Source organism: Phyllostomus discolor, chromosome 11, assembly GCF_004126475.2.
Source record: "Phyllostomus discolor isolate MPI-MPIP mPhyDis1 chromosome 11, mPhyDis1.pri.v3, whole genome shotgun sequence".
Taxonomy (NCBI): domain Eukaryota; kingdom Metazoa; phylum Chordata; class Mammalia; order Chiroptera; family Phyllostomidae; genus Phyllostomus; species Phyllostomus discolor.
In genome coordinates, this window is record NC_040913.2 from 74,489,395 (window position 1) to 74,509,886 (window position 20,492).

Sequence of the window (20,492 nt, forward strand, 5' to 3'; positions counted from 1 at the left end):
ATATCACCCTTTCCCCATGTCAGTAATGACAATTCCAACCTTGTAGTTGCATGGCTACAATTGTGTAATCACCCACAACACTTCTCTTTCTCTCAAACTCCATCCAATCCATCAGCAAATGCTTCTGACTCTGCCTTCAAAAGAGATGTAGAGTATGAACTGTTTTTATAATTTCTAATGCTATCTGTCTGGCTAAAGCCACAATCACCTTGAAGCGAGATACTGCAATAGCCTAGGTAATTGTAAGAGATTATTGTTACAATAGATCATTCTAAGAGGTCTCCTTGCTTCTGCTCTCACTCCCTGTATGTTTACACTCAACACAGCAGGAACAGCTTATTCTTGAAAATATTAGGTCACATCACCATGAATAAAAACCCTGTCTTTTTCTCTTGCTCAGAGTAAAGGTCAAAGTCATTACAATGGCCTGTACTATGCTTGGTCAGTTTCCCCCTCGCCCCATATCCCCGACCTTAGTTATGGTGACCCCTGCCTTTGCCACTCTGTTGCAGACCTCCTGGCCACCTTGCTGCTCCACAGCGAGTCCGAGCAAGCTCCCACCTCACGGCCTCTACATCCTGCTGTTCCCTTGGCCTGGAGTGCTTCCCCCCAGGTATCCCAGACTGTGCGCTGCTTTGCTTTTCTTCAGATCTCTTCTTAAATGCGATTTTATTATAGAGAACTTCCCTGAACACCTGATACCCAAAAAAGCAACACTCCCTCCAACCTTCCCTGAGCCCCTTACCTGCTCTGTGTCTCTTCACAGTACAAATCACCATCTCCATGGCACTTAGTACTACACATTTTCTGAATTCTCTCTTTCCATCTCCCCTCACAAAAACTGTGGGCTTCAAGGAAGCAGCACCTGTACCTGCTGTGCTCAGTGCTGCCTCTTCTCCATGTAGCACATTTCCTAGCACATAGTAAGCACTCAATAAATAGCTGTTGAATGAATGGAGCAATGTGTATGAGTAGAATGAAAAGGGAATAAAGGCGACAAACTTGAGATCTTTTGAAGTGATAGAACATTTTGACTGTAGTGACTTATTGGGTACTGAGCAGGAGAAGGGAGAGGAAAAAGAGGGATCGAGGGGCCAAGAAGGCCGTCCGAGTTTCTGATCTAGACAACTGAGTTGCTGGATGCTATTCATTAAACTGGAGAAAGACGGGAGCAGGGCTGAATTAAGGACAGGGACAAACAAGGATAAATTCAGTTTTGATGAAGTTGAGATTAAAGCTATTGAAAGCTAGTAAGCTAGAAATGACCTGGAGGTAGCTTACTCTAGAATTATTGACTGGATTCATGCTCTGTTAGGTACAATGAACTCTGTGGAAAGCAGACGAAGAGAGAATCTGTGGTTCTGAGTTACTTTGTAAGGGAATACTAATTTTTTTTTTGACTCATACGGTGAACTTGCTGAACCAAGTCACTCCCTGAGAGCTCACAGCCTCTCAGAAAGCCACATCCCCAAACCTCCAAGGAAACTCGTCTGAATGCAACCATTTCTCAGTCTGACTCCGGGGGTGTGTGTTTGCCATTCAGAGCCTACTATATTTTACCGCACCTCCTGACATTGTTACACAACATTTATTGAAAGCACATTTGATGGTAATGAAGTTTCTATTAACTATGATTAAATCTCATAAAGCACCTGAAGATAATTTAAGATGTGCAGAAGCAGAAAATGAAACATTCAGTTTAGTACATTAGGAAACATAATTGATTAAATTATCTCATTTACAATAAGTGCTTTCATGAGCTATGCACTGCACATATTTTCCCCAGTTTGTCATTATGATTTGCCAACAGACACCTAAAGATTTCACTTTTTATTTTTTTCCTCCTTTTTAAAACTGAATGTATTGGCACGACATTGGTTAATGAAACCACACAGGCTTCAAGTGTACGACTCTATAACACGCCATCTGCACACTGCACCATGGGCTCACCACCCCAAGTCAAGTCTCTTTCCAGCACCGTCTGCCCTCCTCCACCTCGTCACCCCCTCCTTTCCCTCTGGCAGTCACCTAATGCTGTTGTCTGTTGCCTGAGTCTGGTTTCTTCCTTTCTTTCTTTCTTTTTTTTTTTTTTTTGCAAAAGACTTTACTTTCTTTTTACACCTCCTCACAACTCAAAGCTGGCTCCTCAGCCCGCCCCCTCGCAGAGGACCCTGTCGTGCGAGGCTGAGTGATGTTTTCCATCCGCCCGGCCTTGCGGAGGATCATGTGCACAGCTATATATAGGAACAGGTTGTTTCTCAATTATCTTCATAATGGACTTTGATTTTGCATCAGCGATGATTCATGTAGTCTCAGACTAAGCCCCTCTTCCACCGCGCAACTGCAGCCTCACTTTGTATAATGCACTCCTAACCGAGCAGCTTACAGAACCCTGATCGGATTCCTCTGGGAGCCTTTTGCAATCACATTGATTCCGTTAAGGTTTTATTTTTAGGAAATGACAAATTAAAACAGTTTAAGCAATTCGGTGGCAGTATCCAGCAATTAAGCTTGGTGTTCAGGAGCGAGAACCCCGAGCAAAAACTAATTCAGGAGTCCCCGAGGACTAGGAATAGCTACTGTGAGGTTTATGGCTGGAAGTACAGATGTAACCAAATTAGAATGGCACAGGACTCATAAGCTAAGCATGAAATTAATTTTTAAAAAACACACATGCTTTTCTCAATAACTCACACTGGCCTCCACATGGATACCTGGGATCTTGCGTGTGCTAATCCCCAGAACCTGCGGACGGGACAGGCTCTGTGAGCAGGAGTCAGCCCGTTCAGGGCCCACTTTCCCAAGCTCTCTCCCCGAGGTCAGGGCTCAGGCGCAAGCCCAATATGCAGTGACCCACTTGCTATTCTCCCTCCCTCGACATGCACGTACACAGACACACAACCGCACATACACAACCAGGTTTCTCCACCTTCAATCTTCCCATGAGCTCCAAGTCAAGCATACATGATGTCAGACGGTTGCTGCCTACGTACCAAAGGTTACTGTATGGGCAGCAGACAGTGCAGAAAAGAAGTTAAGAAAGTTTGTTTTTGTTCTGCAAAGATCTCAGACTCGGCAAGCAATGGCATCTTTATATCTCAAGCCCTAATGAAGCGACATCACAAACTGTAAACATAAATAGCTTTACTGGATCTTTCTCTCATGTCTCCTGACCCCTGTCCCAAGGTACCTATTTCTGTCTGTCTTCAAAGGGTCTTAATTCTTTCAAAAAGGTGGCTAGTAAGAACTACCAAGTCTTCAAAGCTATCTGAATTTTAATACCCTAGGATTAAAAGATCAAAAGCCATTTATTTTTATACTCGGGTGGGCAATACTGGCCAGGGACATTTTTGGTGAGATTTACAAACCAAGCTGTCTGGCCAGGCCTCACTCCCCTGCTGCTAAGAGCAGTACTGCTGACACCCCTTGGTCTCTAGTATGTCGTACATGGCTCTGGGCACCTGAGCATCCTTTGGGGGGACATATCACAATGGAGATTCTTGGTGTCCCTCACCTCGTCCTAGGGATTCTAGTTCATTCTATTCTGAGCTGGGGCATATTTAACAGACTCCCACCACACCCCAACATTCTCATGCATGTGGTTGCTGATTCATCTTTTGAGAAACACGTTTCTCAGACAGTGGATCTCAAGCCTAGTTGCACACTGGAGTCACCTGGGGAGCTTTTAAAACTAGAGATTATAAGGTTCTAGCCATTCTGATTTCTGATTTCACTGGTTTGACAGTCTGGGAATTGGGATTTTTAAAAGCTCTCCACGTGGTCTTCAAGTTCAATCAAGGCCATGAACCACAAGGTCAAAGGTGAGCTGCCTACCATTTGATCTCTGCTCCTTTCCTCAAATGCACCAGCTGCATAAGACGGAGTTAACACAAAGGCCTGTCCAGTTTGTGAGCCTGTATTTAGAGAGCTGGAGCCAGCACCAACCCTCCACTTTTCAGCTCCTGCTGGTCTTACTGGGGAATACTGGCTCCTGGGTTACCTAGTTGCCATGGATTTCACAGTTTGCATCCCAGGCTCCTCCTCCTGGGTAGAGAGAGGTGTAGTCAGGCTTTTATCCAAGGCTGCTTTCATGAACGTGTGTGCTGACAAATATTTATTAATTTTAATGCTGTAAATCTCCTCCGAAATAAGAACTCTAGGTGATATTTGCAGAGAAATGGGCTTATAGGCAGGAGGAATCAAGAGGAGAGATTTACTATTATTCTGAGGGAGGGGAGAGGTGTGCATATTTCTTTCTGATTGAAACCTCTGCTATGTGACTCCAAACCCAATGAGCCGAAGCCCCGAAAGCCCTGGCTCGGTCGTACAAACTTCAGTTCTGTTTGGCTCCTAAGCAGATACAACGGCAAAGCAGCACATATGAGAATGAATTATATTCACAAGAGGAAAAGTAACTTACTTTGGGGTTTTATTTCATGAAGAGGTTTTTTATCTAAAAGAAAGAAAGAGAAAAAAGTTGCATTTAATAAATTTACACAGAGCAGATATATTTCCTATATCACTCTGTCTACCTCTGAAAATGAAACATTGTCTTTACTTTTGCAGACAATATGGACTATGTTGTCCATAATTTTCCTTTTCATTCTGATTTTTTATTTTTCCTTTTTGCTGTATTTTTAGGATGATTGCCTCATTCCTTTTTTAATTTTCCCTCAGGCTTACTAGAGTTTCTCTCTCTGTTGCATTTGCTCGATTCCTATCAGCATGATGAGAGGAGTGAGCTTGCAGCCTGCCCGTTTTTACGTACAGCCAGGAGACGGCTCAGGTGAGGGATGCTATTTCACTATATATGCTGATAGAAAAATGAACCAGTGAATAAATATTTAAAGGGATCTCTTGCGTTGGTCTGCAGTTATCACAGCCTGGATAAAAAGTTTCAAACTATGTCGTTTATGCATTCTCGTTGGGTTTGCGTGCAGCATTGAGAGCACATTGGAGGTTGTTTTTAAGAAGTCACATTTTTTTGTTTCGCATCTCTGTTATTTGGTAAGCTGTGTACAATTCCTCTGAATGGAAAGCCGTCACTCTGTAACCATGGTACTGAGCAGTGCAGCAGTCAGATGAGGTGGGTACGGAGGAAAGACACCCAGCCTTTCACTGAAGCGGAGCCACCGGAGCCAGAGTCCAGGTGAGAAGTTTTATTAGTTCTCCCCATTGCTCTCCATCCGCCCTCTCCTGCCCTGGGTCCCACCGCCAGATAACCCTGCAGTAATCTTGTCAGTCACTTTGAGTCTTGGCATCTGGGATTGACTTTGTTTTACACCACAACCCTCCAAACCCCATTCTGCTTCCTGGGCCTGTCCCAGGCCAACGGCTGCTCAGAAATGCAGAGACCTGGGAAGCCTCCACTTCAAACACCAATAATGCAAAGATTCCAGAAGACTCGCACGGTGAGGGTGAGTCGTCCCTCCTATTGGTCTCTGCTAGCGCTCCGGTGAAGCACTTGTCAGACTAGATCTCCGAGGCTGCTGTGAACCCTCACAGAATCACACAGTGGCGGGGGGTGGGGGGGCCTTGAAAGGTCACCTTGTGCAGTTCCCTTCCTCCTTTTGCCTAAAGGCGAGCCAAGCAGGGTGAGACACTGTCATTTTGGATTATATTTTTCAGTGAGTCAAATCGAGTACAGTCCACATTTGAGAACTTCATAAATATTATCTGACTAGCTGCACGGTACCCCCTCCCTGGCAGATAGACGCAGCTGTGTTCTGAATCCTTCACAGACTTTCTCTTCCCCTTGCCTGCTCCTCCACTTAATGCCGGTTTTGACGGAAACCCTTGCACTGTGACTGAAGTACGACTCTTGGGTGTTTTGCTGATTTGTTGAGGGTGTAGCTGTTAAAAGATGCATGTAAATCGCACTCTTGCAAATGGGCCACCATTTTTTTTTAATATATGGGGAGAGTTAACTGGCAAATAGTAATTTCTGGCAAATCTTTAAATGAAAAATCCTCATAAAAGACCATTTTTTCCAGTTGATATGATCACATTCAGATTTTTGTAGAGTCAGGTTTCTTACAAAAGACAACACTCACATTCTGCTTACCACGTAAATTTAATGCCACCCCCTTTCCTGAGAGCAGGTGAGGCCTCCCAGAGTCCAATGCTAATGCGCTCAAGAATTAGAATGTAGGCACTGGTGGTTTGAACCTGCCTTCAGTTTTTGCTTATTGCATGCAGTCTCACAGCGTTAGCGTTTGGCCTGGGCCCGGCGATGCGGCCCCTGAAAGTGATGCATTGCTAGCATGGGACAGGGAGGCTGCAGAACATCTGTTTAGAGCCCTGGCTGAGCTGAACGGTAGTTTCTTCCTTCTAACGCCCAGTAAGGCTGATTATGCCAGGTAGCAAAATGCAACTCCATCAAAAATGGCTGATATGTAAAACTACTCCCCAGAAAAATGAATCAGAAACAGCCAGGCTGTGACAAAAAATTGGGGTGCCACACTGAAGGAGAGAATGAATGTGTCCGACAAGCCCAGTGCTAAGGTCCCAGGACAGAGGTCGGCACCCCCCGCCCCCTCACCGGGCACACAGGACAGAGGAGTGGGGCATTCCCCTTTCCATTGGCAGTGTGGCGATATGGGATTAGTGCAAACTCTCAGAGTAAGAATAGGACTTCAGTCTTGAATTATTTGTACTCTACCTATGTGATTTCAGTGTCTTTCCGCGAAGTAAAGAGGGAACGATGATTTCCTTGAAGATTGGTACTGGGGACTGCGCATGATAAATGTGAAGTGCGCGGCACAGGGCTGGCGCATGCTAAGCATCAATACATGGTAGCTAATAACTTATAATTTCAACATGTTATAAACAGGATCATCATCATCGTTTGTTCAGAGTCACACAAAAAAGACTCTTGGAGATGAATCACAACTCCAAATCCTGGTGAATTTCATGGGGGCCCGAGAGGGAGTTAAGACACTTGTATCTAGGTCCGGCCTTGCTTTATGAGGCTGTGGGGATCAGAACTTCAGCTCCCTGACATGGATAAAACAGGGCAGGGACCAGAAGACCCCACGGGCTCACTAGTGGCCTTTCACCCACTGTAAATCAGCAGAGTAAAAACGAAGCACATTCCATTTGAAATCCATTTGAAAGTGATTTCCTAGAGCAGGATAAAAATTATTCAAAGGGCTCCTGCTCTGCGGAGGGATTTGTCACGCTCAGGTCCAGCGCGCCTCCTATCTTGGAAACGGCTGGCAGCCCTGGCGCCCAGGAGAGCTGTAGTCCCCAGCATCAAAACCGGGTCCTGCTGCCTTCTGTGAAACACCACCAGCACCGTGTCAGCACACTTGCTAGCACAGAACATTCTCCCAGCTTGAAATGTCTGAATAGTCTCTGATCCAGGAGCTTGAGAGAGGGCTACCCACTGACCTCACTGTCTTTTGCAAGAACTGCCCACTCTCCGCGTTCTTTTATTCTGTTCGCATAATCATTTTCTCACAAGGCCGAGGGCCATGCATCCACCTGGCCTTGGTCAAACAAATCCTCTCTGCTTTAATTTTACCTCTCTCCAAGGCCATGTTCAGATGACCCCTTAGTAAAATAATCCATTAGGGCCATAGCTCTTCATGTTGGCCACACATCAGAATCACCTGGGGAGCTTTTTTTTAAAAAAATACCCATGCCTGGGACTTACTCCAAGAGCTCCTGATTAATTGGGGTTTGTGTTTTTGTAATTACTGAGGGCACCACCACTTCTTGGCAACAAATCTGGGGCTCTGTGTACTGAACTTCAGTTAGTCTCTGCCTCCCTAGGAGGCTTTGGGGGAGCGATAGTATCCAGATGGTTCCAGAAAATTCCCTGTTTAATTTTGTAGGCCGAGGATCAGAATTTTGAGCCAGTGGCAAGTGAGCTGCCGTTTGTGAGAATCAGAACAATTTTCCAAGAGTCTAATGTGCACTGAGAGGGACCTTCTGGGTAAATGGAAATTGATAATAAGTGATTACAATTCAGTCTTGTAACTGTTTGATGTACTTATAAGCTAAAGATGCAGGAGTGTTTTTTAATTGTAATAGTGTTTTAAATTGTGTGTTCTTTAGGTTATATAGACAAATCTAGGCTTTTTCCCTTATGACTTTATATATGTATAAAATTATGTGCACACATATACACTTATACATATATATCAGCAGGAAACTGCATGAAACTGAGTGATCATTTTTTATCCATAGAACACGTAATTTGTCTTTTATTCTGCAATCTGCTTTTGTTTCTTAGTAGTATAATGCAGATATTGTTTTGTGCATGTGTGTGCATATAATACATTTACAAGAAGAGAGAGGGAAGAGAGAAAAATCTACCTTTTTAAGGGTGAGTCATTTCTTTTGCAACTTTATTTAATTTCTTGCTTCCTTTGTTATATGGGATGCTCCCAAAGCATTTCCATGGTACCCACTGTTCTTAGGAGATATTTATAGCTGCACCCCTATCTTCCCACTCACATAACCCACACCCAGCCATGCACATTCTTGCCCGAGAACAACGTGGCCAGCTTCCTGCAGCCCACATGCAGGGAATCCAAGACGTGGGCCTGAGGAGACGCAGCACGTGTGGGAGATGTGTTCGCTGTCCTTCCTTTGGGCTGGCCGAGGGGCTACTGCTCAAAACTGTGGGATGTGGTTATTTAAAATCAGCTCCTGGGACTGTTGACTGTGACACAAATGCGCCTGATACCAGAGTCTCTGTCGGTGTTTGAGATGCAGCCAGGGAGCCACTCAGTGTGCACTCAACACCCAGCAGACGGAAAGCCAAGCGGCTACTCTTCACCAGGCAGCAGCTCACGTCTGGCACTAGAGTGAATGCTTACTATTTCCGTTTCACTAAGCCAGCCAGGTCCTTGTTTTCCTCTCCAAAGACAGTTGTTATGATTTCCTTCCTCATAGATCATATTCTTTGAAACCTTTTCCATCCCCCTCCCCTAGGAGATATGTGTCAACTGTCTCGATTTACCCTCCACTGTGTTTGTAATCTTAAATGATTTAGGAGGTGATTGTGGAATTTGTGGAATAGTCGGTCTTCCCTGCCCTCAGTCTCGGGGATAATTCTCTAGCCTCTAGCGTCGGCACACGGGAATCTCCCAAGGTTCCTTCCACACGCCTCCCAGTCAGAGCCAACTGCTCTGCCGCTCTTTATGGTCTTCTACTAACTGGTGCTGCCACAACAACATGCCTTAGATCCCACTGCACCTCAACACAAACTCATGCTCCAGTCTGATCAGCTCATTGCCTCTCTAGCCTCCCCAAGAGTGCCGTTGCCCATGGCGCTGCCTCTCCTTGGGGCGTCCTTCTCCCTCCAAACCCCCTGTGTCAAAATGTCCTGACTCCAAGGCATAGATCCATTAAAAAATACTTTCCAATTACAGCTGACATACAGTATTATATTATGGAATAGTTTCAGGCATACGACATAGAGATGAGATATTTATATACCTTATGAAGTGATCACCTGATACGCCTAGTCCCCCTCTGACAGCATGTGTAGTTGTTACACAATATCACTATGTTCCATAAAGTGTGCTGTGTATCACAGTGACTGTGCATCTACTGGCATTTGTACTTCTGAATCCCTTGAACCTTTCACACCAATCCCTTGAAGTCTTCCCCATCTGGTGACAATTTGTTCTCTGTTTCTGTAAGTTTCTGTTTTTTTTCCTTATATTTGTTTTTTAGCTTACATATATATGCAAATTTATATGGTGTTTGTCTTTCTCACTTATTCCATCTCCCAGAATCATCTAGGTCCATCCATGTTGTGGCAAATGGTAAGATTTCATTTGTCCTATGGCTGAGTAATATTCCATTGTATATATGTGCCATATCTTTATCGTTCAGCTACTGACAAACACCTGGCCTGCTTCCGTATCTTGGCTACTGTAAATCACACTGCACTGAATAGAGAGGCGTGTAGACCTTTTCAAGTCAGCGTTACGAATTTCCTCAAATAAATACCCTGAAGTGTAGTTGCTGGGTCAGATGGCCATTCTATTTTCCACCTTTTGAGGGACTTCCATACTGTTTTCCATAGTGGTTGTGCCAGTTTATAATACCACCAAAAGTGTACAAGGTTCCTTTTCTCTACATCCTGGCGAATACTTGTTACTTATTAATATACCGATGATCGCTATTCTGGCAGGTGTGAGGCGATAATGCCTTGTGGTTTTATTTTACATTTCCCTGATTCCTAATGACTTTGAGCATCTCTTCATGTCTACTGCCCATCTGTGTCCTCTTTGTTAGAAATGTCTGTTCATGTCCTCTGCCCATTTCTTAATTGAATTGTGTTTTTGGTTTTAAGTTGTATGAGTTCCTTAAATAGTTTCCATATTAACCCTTTATCAGATATATTACTGGCAAATATCTTCTATCCAGTAAGACTTTTTTTCCATTTTGTTGATGGTTTCCATCACTGTGAAAAAACATTTTAGTTCGATATAGTCGCATTTGTTCATTTTTCTTTTGTTTTTGTCGCCCAAAGAGACATATCCAAAAAAATATTGCTAAGCGTGATGTCAAGGAGTTTACTGCCGGTGTGCTCTAGGAGTTTTACAGTGCCATGTGGTTCCGGGCTGTACATCTAAGTCTGGAATCTATTTAGAGTTTATTTTTGCATATGGTATAAAAAGGTGGTATTGTTTTATTTTTATTTTTGCGCACTTATCTGTCCAGTTTGCCCACCACCAATTATTGCAGGGACTGTCTTTACCACATTGTATATTCTTGCTTCCTTTGTCATAGATTGATTAGCTGACCAGGTAGGGCACAGGCGGCAAACACAAGGCCCTTGGGCCGAATCCGGTCCTCCACCTTGTTTTATCCGGCCTGGCACGTTGTTTCTGCCTGGTGGCAGTGCCAAGCTCCTTGCCCCTAGTTAAGGAGTAGTTACATTTATAGAGTCCTAAAATTACATTTGGCCCTTTCAAGGCAACCAAGACACTGATGTGGCCCCCAGTGAAAATGAGTTTGACACCCCTGAGAGGGTTTATTTCTGGACTCTCTATTTTGTCCTGTTGATCTGTGTGTCTGTTTTTATGCCAGTATCATGCTTTTTTGATTACTATAACCTTATTGTATAGTTTAATATCAGATAGCATTATCCCTCTAACTTTGTTCTTTCTCAAGGTTGTTTTGGCTACTCATTCTCATTTGTGATTCCATGTAAATTTTAGGATTATTTGTTCTAAATCTGTGAAAAAGGCCATTGAAATTTTGATAGGAATTTTGTTTTATATATAGATTTCTTTGGGTGGTATGAATATTTAAATGAGGTTAATTCTTCCTATCCATGAGTGCAGTATAGCCTTCTACTATTTGTAGTTGTTTATTTCAAATTCTTTCTTTAATGTATTATAGTTTTCTAAGTATACATCTTAACTTCTTGGTTAAATTTATTCCTAGGTATTTTATTTGATGAAATTGTACATGAGATTCTTTTAATAATTTCTCATTCTCATAGTTTGTTGTAATAATTTCTCATTCTCATAGTTTGTCATTGGATATAAAAATTCAATGATTTCTGAATATTAATTTTGTATTCTACTTTGCTGAATTCCTTTTTTTAGTTCTAATAGCTTTTTGTTGGAATCTTTAGAGTTCTCTATATCCAGGGTGGGGCAAAAGTAGGTTTACAGTTGTGTGTATGTAAAATAATATACCAATTAATAAGTAATAATACAAAAACAAATTGTTTTGCATACTTACAACTCTAAACGTACTTTCCCCCACTGTGTGTGCTATCATGTCATCTGCAAACAATGTCAGCTCTACTACTTTCCAGTTTGGATGTTTTTATATCTATTTCTTGTCTGATTGCTGGTTAGGCCTTCCAATACTATACAATACTATACTGAATAAAAGTGGAAGAAGTGGATATTCTTGTCTTGTTTCTAATTTTAGCTTTTCACAATTGAAAGTGATGTTAGATGTGGCTTTGTCATGCATGACCTTTATTTTAAGGTATGTTCCTACGATCCCCACTTTGCTGGGAGTTTTTCTCATAAATGGATGTCGGATTTTGTCAAATGCTTTTTCTGCATTTATTACGATCACATGATTTTTTTATCCTGCATTTTGTTAATGTGGTAATATCCCATTAATTGCTTTGTGGATATTGAATCCACCTTGCATCCTGGGAATGAAGCCCACTTCATCATGGGTAGTATCTTTTTAATGCATTGCTGAGTCAGTTTGCTAATATTTTGTTGAGGATTTTTTCACCTATGTTCATCGGGGATATTGTCTTAAAATTTCCTATTATTTTTGTAGTGCCTTGGTCTGGTTTTCATATCAGGGTAATGCTTGACCTCCTACAAATGAGTTTCAGAGCTTTCCCTCCTCTTCACTTTTTTTTGGAATAGTTTGAGCAGGACAGGTATTAATTCTTCTTTGAATGTTTGGTAAAATTCACTTGTTAGGCCTTTTGGTCCAAGACTTTTGTTGTGAGTTTTTGATTTTGTTAGTACTTACTGCTATTCAGATATTCTGTTTCTTTCTGAGTCTTGGAAGCTTGTATGTTGCTAGGAATTTACTTATTCCTTCCAGGCTGTCCAATTTGTTGGCATATAATTTTCCACAGTGTTTCTTTATAATCCTTTGTAATCCTGTGGAGTTATTTCTCCTCTTTCGTTTCTGATTTTATTTATAAGGACCCTACCTCTTTATTCTTGATCAGTCTTGTTAAAGGTTTATCAATTTTATCTTTTCAAAGTATGTACTCTTTGTTTCATTGATCTTTTCTATTTTTTTAGATTTTATTTCCCCCCTTCTGATCTTTATTATGCCTGTCCTTTCCCTTCCTTCTACTCCCTCTGGGCTTTTCTTTTTTTTTCCTTTAAAGTGTTAGGTTATTCCTGGCTAGTGTGGCTCAGTGGACTGAGCTCTGGCCTGTGAACCAAAGAATTGCTAGTTCGATTCCCAATCAGAGCACTCGCCTCAGCCAGGTTCCCAGTAGGGGGTGCACGAGAAGCAATCCCACACTGATGTTTCTCTCTACGTTTCCCCCCTCCCTTCCCTTCTAAAAATAAATAAAATATTTTTTTAAAGTAAGTTTTTTTTTAAGATTTTATTTTTATTTATTTTTTAGAGAGGGAAGGGAGGGAGAAAGAGAGAGAGAGAGAAACATCAATGTGCAGTTGCTGGGGGTTATGGCCTGCAACCCAGGCATGTACCCTGGCTGGGAATCGAACCTGCAACACTTTGGTTCCCAGCCTGCGCTCAATCCACTGAGCTACGCCAGCCAGGGCTAAATAAATAAAATATTTATAAATATATAAAGTGTATGGTTAGATTATTCATTTGGGATTTTTTTTGTTTTATAATGTAGTCCCATGTTGCTAAAAATTTCCCTCTTAAAACTGCTTTGGTTGTGTCCTTAAATTTGGGGTCATTGTGTTCTTGTTTTTATGTTTTATCTTTTGATTTCTTCCTTGACCTTGTGGTTAACCCTATTCATCATTTAGTAGCATGTTATTTAGCCTCCACAGGTTTGTGTGATTTTCATTTTTTTCTTGTGATCGATTCTAGTTTCATAACATTGTACAAGCAGATGCTTGGTATGATAACAATCTTCTTAAATTTATTGAGACTTGTTTTGTGTCCTAACATGTGGTCTGTCCCAGAAAATATTCCATGGGCACTTGAAAAGTATGTATATCCTGCTGCCTTGGGATGAAATGCTCATATGGTATCAGTTAAAGCCATCTGATCTAGTGTGTCATTTAAGGCCACTGTTTCCTTGTTGATTTTCAGTCTGGAAGGTCTATCCACTGATGTCAATGGGGTGTTAAAACCCCTGGCTGTGCCTGTATTGCTGTCTATCCCTCCCATTATGTCCATTAAGATTTGCTTTATGTATTTAGGTGCCCCTAGTATGTTGAGTGCATAAATGTTTACAATAGTTGAATCCTCTTGCTAGGTGGGCCCCTTTATCATGATGCAATGTCCTTCTTTGTCTGTTACTATAGACTGTTTTAAAGTCTATTTTGTCAGATATAAGTATTGCTACCCCAGCTTTTTCGTTTCATTTCCATTTGTATGAAACATCTTTTTCCATCCCTTTACTTTTGGTCTGGGTATATCTTTCGTTCTGAGGTGGGTCTGTTGTAGACAGCATATATATGGGTCTTGTTTTCTCCATTCAGCTCCCCTATGTCTTTTACTTGGTGCATTTACTTGGTGTCTATTTACAATAGACAAGATTTGGGAGCAGCAGAAGTGCCCATCAGTAGTTGAGTAAATAAAAAAGCTGTGCTCCATTTACACATCGGAATACTAATCAACCATAAAAAAGAAGGAAATCTTACTTTTTGTGACAGCACAGATGGACCTGGAGAGTATTATACTAAGTGGAATAAGTCAGTCAGAGAAAGATAAGTACCATATGATTTCACTTATATGTGGAATCTAATGAACAAAATAAACTAACAGACAGTTGTCAGAGGGGAGGAGGAATGGGGGGCTTGGTGAAAAGGTGAAGGGATTGAGGAAAATAAAACAAAACCTCATAGACACAGACAACAGTGTGGTGCTTACCAGAGGGAAAGCGGGGAGAGGCGTAGCAGACGGGGGTAAAAGGGGAATAAATGGCCAAATGACGATGGAAGGAAACTTGACTTGGGGCGGTGAACACACAATACAGTGTGTGTATACAGTTGACATATTGTACAATTGTACACCTGAAGGCTGTGTAATTTTATTAGCCAATATCACCCCCAAAAATTCAATAAAAACCTGGTTCATCTAAAGAACATAATTTGTACCTTTTATAAATTCTAATGACAAATATGTTATTTTATTAAATGCACTATAGTAGATACATTAGGAAGTGTTTTAACCCAATATCTGAAGTGTCACACTGTCAATACTTCTGCTGGTTATAAAAAATGTATGATTTCTGTCATAGGAATCCCATTACTAGAATACACACACACACACACACACACACACACACACACACCAGTTATTGTTTTTTACTATGGATGCTAAAAGCTTTGCATGGATTTGCTCATTTCCTCCTCAAAAAGAACCTTGTCTTTTAGGCCTATTATAACATTTATTTTATAGATAAGTATGTAAATTTAGGCTTACAGTAATTAAGAAGCTTGCTCATAGTATTGCAACCAAAATTCAAACTCAAGTTATCTGATCACAGATCCCTGAGTCTTCAACTTGCCCTTTCCTCTGGAATAAATGTTGAATTCCACAGGCCCAGCTCACTCTAGGTTCATGCCCATCTCTGATTTTTCAGACAGAGTAACCAGTATGAACTAAGAATTAAAGGGAGCAATGGAAGGCTCTTCAACCTTTGCTCTGACGACAAAGCAACACAGGCCTATCATGAGCCAGCCCTCACGAAGGTCTACCTCTGCATCTTCTAACAACGCCTTGCTCAGAACCACTGCCCTCCCTGTGCTTTGTAAGCATGTAGCATTCGCCAGAATATTTTTCTTTTCATTGTAATGGTTTGCATTCCCACCAACTATCTGGTTCTATGTCTAAAATTTCCTTTCCTTAAGAAATGTTTTTAAGTTTTCTGTCTCCAGTTTATATTATCATGGGGATTGTTTCTTATTTGTCTGTTTAGTTTCCTTGGTTTTTGTTTCATTTTGCTTTGTTTTGGTCGTTTTCTGCTCTAAGTAATGTGATCTGGAAGTAATGTATCCTGCTCTCCAGATGCCCAAATTTAATTTTAAAGGCCTTCCTATTTACAGTGGAGGTGTTTTATTTCAATTTTTCTTATAAAATGAACAAAGTTAACAAGATGTGCCTGAGACAAACTTCCAGAGATCATGTTCCTGAAGCAGAACACAGCACTTCCTGTATATTCCACCAAGGGATTGTGTAAACCAGGAGTGAAAGTACTATTGACACGTGTTGGGGGGAATGCGCAGGAAGAGGAAAGAGTGAGTAGAAGGGAGATATGGGCAGAACTGTTGCCTTGATTCTATTAGCTGAGAAAGAAATTCTCACCTCGGTCACTCTGTCATGCCTATTTCCATGTGGCACAGATCTATGAGGAAATAGAAGACGGTGACAGAGGAAAACCTCCTGGATAACAAAAGGCATCAGACTGTTTCAGAGCCAGCTGATAAGAAAGGCCACAGATTTTTTAATGGCTTAGGAAATACACATAAATCATAGCCCAATGGATGAATCCCCGTTATGTGGAAGAAGGATGATGTTTTAAAAAATATCACGTCTTTATTTTTTTATTTAAAAACATTTCTAATTTACATTAACATTTTTTTCAGTTGCAGTTGACATCCAATATTGTCTTAGTTTCAGATGTGCAACACAGGGATTAGACATTGATATAATTTACGAAGTGATCACCCTGACGAATCTAGTGCCCACCCGACACCATATGTGGTTATTACAATATCACTGGCTGTATTCCCTCTGCTCTACTTGACATTCTGTGACTATTTTATAACTGTCAATTTGTACTTTTTAATTCCTTAACCTTTTCACCCATTCCCTCAGCCCTGCTCCCATCTGGCAACCATCAATTTGTTCTCTGTGTCTAGGAGTCTGTCTGTTTTGTTTGTTTACTTTGTATTTTAGATTCCACATATAAGTGAAATCACATGGTTTTTGTCCTTCTCTGTCTGGCTTATTTCACTTAGCATCATACCCTGTAGGTCCATGTATGTTGTCACAGATGGCAAGGTTACATATTTTAAAATAGCTGGGTAATATTTCACTGTATATATGTACAAGGTGTTCTTTAACCATTTGTTGATTGAGGGAGCTTCCATATTTGGCTATCATAAATAATGCTGCATTGAAAAGAGGGAGCAAATATCTTTCTGAATTAGTGTTTTGGATTTCTTTGGATAAATATGCAAAAATGGAATTGTTGGATCATATGGTAGTTGCTTTTGTTGGTTTTGCATCTGGAAGATCTATCCATGGATATCAATGGGGTGTTCAAATCCTCTACTGTTGTAGTAGACCAGCCTACATGGTGTGGGCCCAGCTCCCACTGCGAGATGCACAGGACCCATGGCCATGGATAGGGTCTCCTGTGGGGAATCAGGCCTGCAATGTACCTAGGCCTCTATGAGTCTTGCTTTTTGCTAACACTCCATCACCCTGAATTGAGGACATTTACTGCAAAGCAACTTCTTGAAATCCATGCTAAACCTTCCCTGGATGAGTGTAACCAGTCTAACCACTTTTGCCTTTTCATTTGCAAATATCCCTCTTCTGTGATATGATTAGCAGCATTGGCTCCTAAAGCAAGCCTGTGCATAGTTAATAAGGACCTTCTTGTAATGTGCCCAGTAAGATAATAAAAACTCATTGGAGCAAGGGCTGAGGTTTCTGCTCCCCTTGAGAGAAAAGCCATGCTGTCCCTTTTCCTCCACCGGACTTGGTAGTTGGTATGACTGTCTCATTTTATCCATAATGACATGGACCCCATGAGCTGGGGTCTGCATCATACTGTGACTGTATTACTGTTGTTCTCTCCCTTTATGTTCATCAAGATTTACTTTATATATTTAGGCTTTTGATTGAAGCATTTAGTCCATTTATATTTAAAGCAATTATTGATACGTATGTAGTTGTCATTTATTGTTTTCTGATAGTTTTGAGTCATCTTTTCCTTTCTTATTGTTTCGCACTCTTTTCTTGTGCATTGTTGACTTTCTGTAGTGTTGTGTTTGTATCCTTGTCTCTGTATTTCTGCTATAGCTCTTACAGGTTTTTAGTTTGGAGTTGCCATGTGCTTCATATATGCCAAGATGTGTTTATAGCAGTCTGTTTTAAGTTAATGGTCCCTCAAGTTCAAACACATTCTAAACTCATTATAGTTTTTACTCACCTTCTCCATCTTCATGATTATCATTTTTTACTACTTTGTGCCTCTGTATTTATGTCTCTCCTAATTTATTGTTGCATTACACATTCTTCCTACTTTTGCCTTTTAACCTTTATACTGGCTTCATAATTGATCCACTGCTTTTATTATTGTTTTTTTCTAATTGTCAGTGAAAATTCTTTTATTTTCTATCTTTTCTTCTTAAAGAAGTTCCTTTAACATTTCCGGTAATACTAGTTTAGTGACGAATGAACTCCTTTAGCTTTTACTTGTCTGCAAAACTATTTCTCTCCTTCAGTTCTAAATGATAGTCTTGCTGGGTACAGTATCTCAATTGTAGGTCCTTGCTTTTCATTGCTTTGAATATTTTGTGCCAATCCCTTCTGGTCTGCAATGTTTCTGTTGATAAATTAGCTACAGTCTTTTGAGAGCTCCCTTGTTCATGACTTTTATTTTTCTACTTCTAAGATTCTTAAATCTTTGGCATCTTGATCATGACATGACTTGGTACAGGTTTCTTTGGATTCCTCTTGTCTAAATCTCCCTGTATTTCTTGGATTTGTATGTCTGTTTCCTTTGTCAGGTTAGGGAAGTTTTCAGTCATTATATCTTTAAATGATTTTTCCATCCCTTGCTGTCTCTTCCCCTTTAGGTGTCCCTATCTCCTATGATGCAAATGCTAGTACACTTGATATTTTTCCAGAGGTCCCTTTACTATCTCCATTTTTTAATATTCTTTTTTCATTTTGCTATTCTGATTGGGTGTTTTTCACTAACTCATCTTCCAGATTGCTGATGTGTGTTTGCTCTAATGTATTTGCTCTAATACATTAGAGGGAATCAAATCATCTGCTTTAATTCCCTCTAATGTATTCTTCATTGCAGTTATTGTATTTATTATTTCTGATTTTTTTTGTCAAAGTTCTGAGTTCCATCTTTTCTTCCCCTGAATTCATTGAGCAGAGTTTTGAAGTCTGTATCTGGTAGATTGCTTGTCTCAATTTCATATATTTTTCTGGAGTTGTGTCCCATCCTTTTATTTGGCATATTCCTTTGTCTCCTCATTCTGTCTGGCTCCTGTGGTCGTTCCTCTCCAAGTCTGTGCCAAGTGGCCTCATGCCGTAGGCGTTCTGGAGGCCTGGTGGTGCACGCTCTGAGCCAAATGCCCCACGGGTGTTCCTTATGTGGGTTGTGTGTGTCCAGTTGTAGTTGAGCCTAATTGCCGTTGGCACATCATTTGGTGTGGTTGCCCCTCAGGCTGATTGGCTGTGAAGGTTGCCTATAACTACAGCGAACCATTTGTCGTGTGGGGTCTGATCTCCTGAAACAGGAATTGCTTTAGAGTGAGGGCTTCAGGTGCCAGCCAAGTTTGATCTTCAAATGTATCATTCTTGGAGCTGGTTGGTGTTCTTGTGGGGTCTCAAACTGGCCACCAGTTGTGTTGGTTTTGGAGCCTTTGGGGAGGGGCTTCATTGAAAACCAAGTTCAATTGCCATTTCTGCTTGACTTGAGGCTACCTGGTTTGAGCTACAAAATGATCTGCAATTTGTTGCTACTTGTACTGGGCTTGGAGGCACACGTGAGAGGCTATGCTGCAAACAGCCTGGCTCTAGTTCATTGCCAGCCTTGAGACCCTTTGTTGGGGGAACCGCAATGTGAACTGAGCCAGCTGCCAGTAGTTCTGGGGCTGTGGTTGATTAGTTGAGGTTCCATTCTAAGCCAACACTGGCCACAGGTTATGCCAGGCTTAGGGCTATCTGAGAGGAGTTACCATGTAAGTTGAGAATGGTCACCACTTGTCCCAGGCTCAGAGGTGCTCAGTAAGATGTACAGGGTATGCCAAGGCCAACCACTACTTGTCTGGGGTTTGTGAATCTTTGAGAGCTTTTAGGAAAGTTTGCGGCTTGCATCAGTGCAGCCTGCTAGTGTGGAAGAGTTGCTGGGAGAGTCTTTAGCTGGGTGCATGTGTTTGGTGCAGCAGTAATCACAAGGGCAAAGCAAACAGTGTTAATCAGGCCAAGGGAAGTTTTCGATCTGGTGCCTGCTGGTTAGATTAAAAAAAAAAAGAAATGAATGCTTCTGCCAGCATTTCTGTTCCGGGACTGAGCTGCCCTGAGCCCTGCAGCCAGTCATTTTAGTTCCTTCCCATATGCTCCTGGTGCTTTTGGAGCTACTTCCCCTGCAAGGGACGGAGCCTAGAGCAAGTGAGTTTGGAAGTCTCTGTGCACGCCCCTCAAGAGGAATGCCTTGGGTCCTGGCCTGTGCGGCTCAGTTGGTTTGCGGGCTCCATTCCCAGCTAGGGCACATACCTAGGTTGCAGGTTCAATCCCCGGGTCGGGGTATGTAGGGGAGGCAACCAACTGATGTTTCTCTCTTTCTCAAATCAATAAACATCTTTAAAAAGTTAGAAAGAAAAATAAAAAGGAAGGCCTTGGACTCCCACAGCAATCAGTGTCACTTAGATGCAATCTGGGCAGGTTTTCAGAGCCAGATGTCATGTGGGTTCTTCCTTCTGGCGCTGGTGCCCCAGGGTGGGGAGCCGGGTGAGGGGCTGGGACCCCTTGGTCCTCAAGGGGACCTCCACAGCTGTGACACCTGCAGGGAGGCCTGTCAGTTCTGCACCTCTGCCCCTGCTGTCACAGGAGGGGACCAG

The 20,492-nt window shown here is 41.8% G+C and overlaps 1 protein-coding gene across 1 annotated transcript in view; it reads right to left on the reverse strand.

Annotated features, from left to right (window-relative positions):
* The window catches only part of UNC5D (unc-5 netrin receptor D), a 221,152-nt gene that overhangs the window by 84,394 nt on the left and 116,266 nt on the right, over window positions 1–20,492 (reverse strand). The window contains exon 8 of the mRNA XM_036011105.1: window positions 4,421–4,453. Coding sequence (XP_035866998.1) covers window positions 4,421–4,453 — 33 coding nt within the window. The remainder of the gene's footprint in view (window positions 1–4,420; window positions 4,454–20,492) is intronic.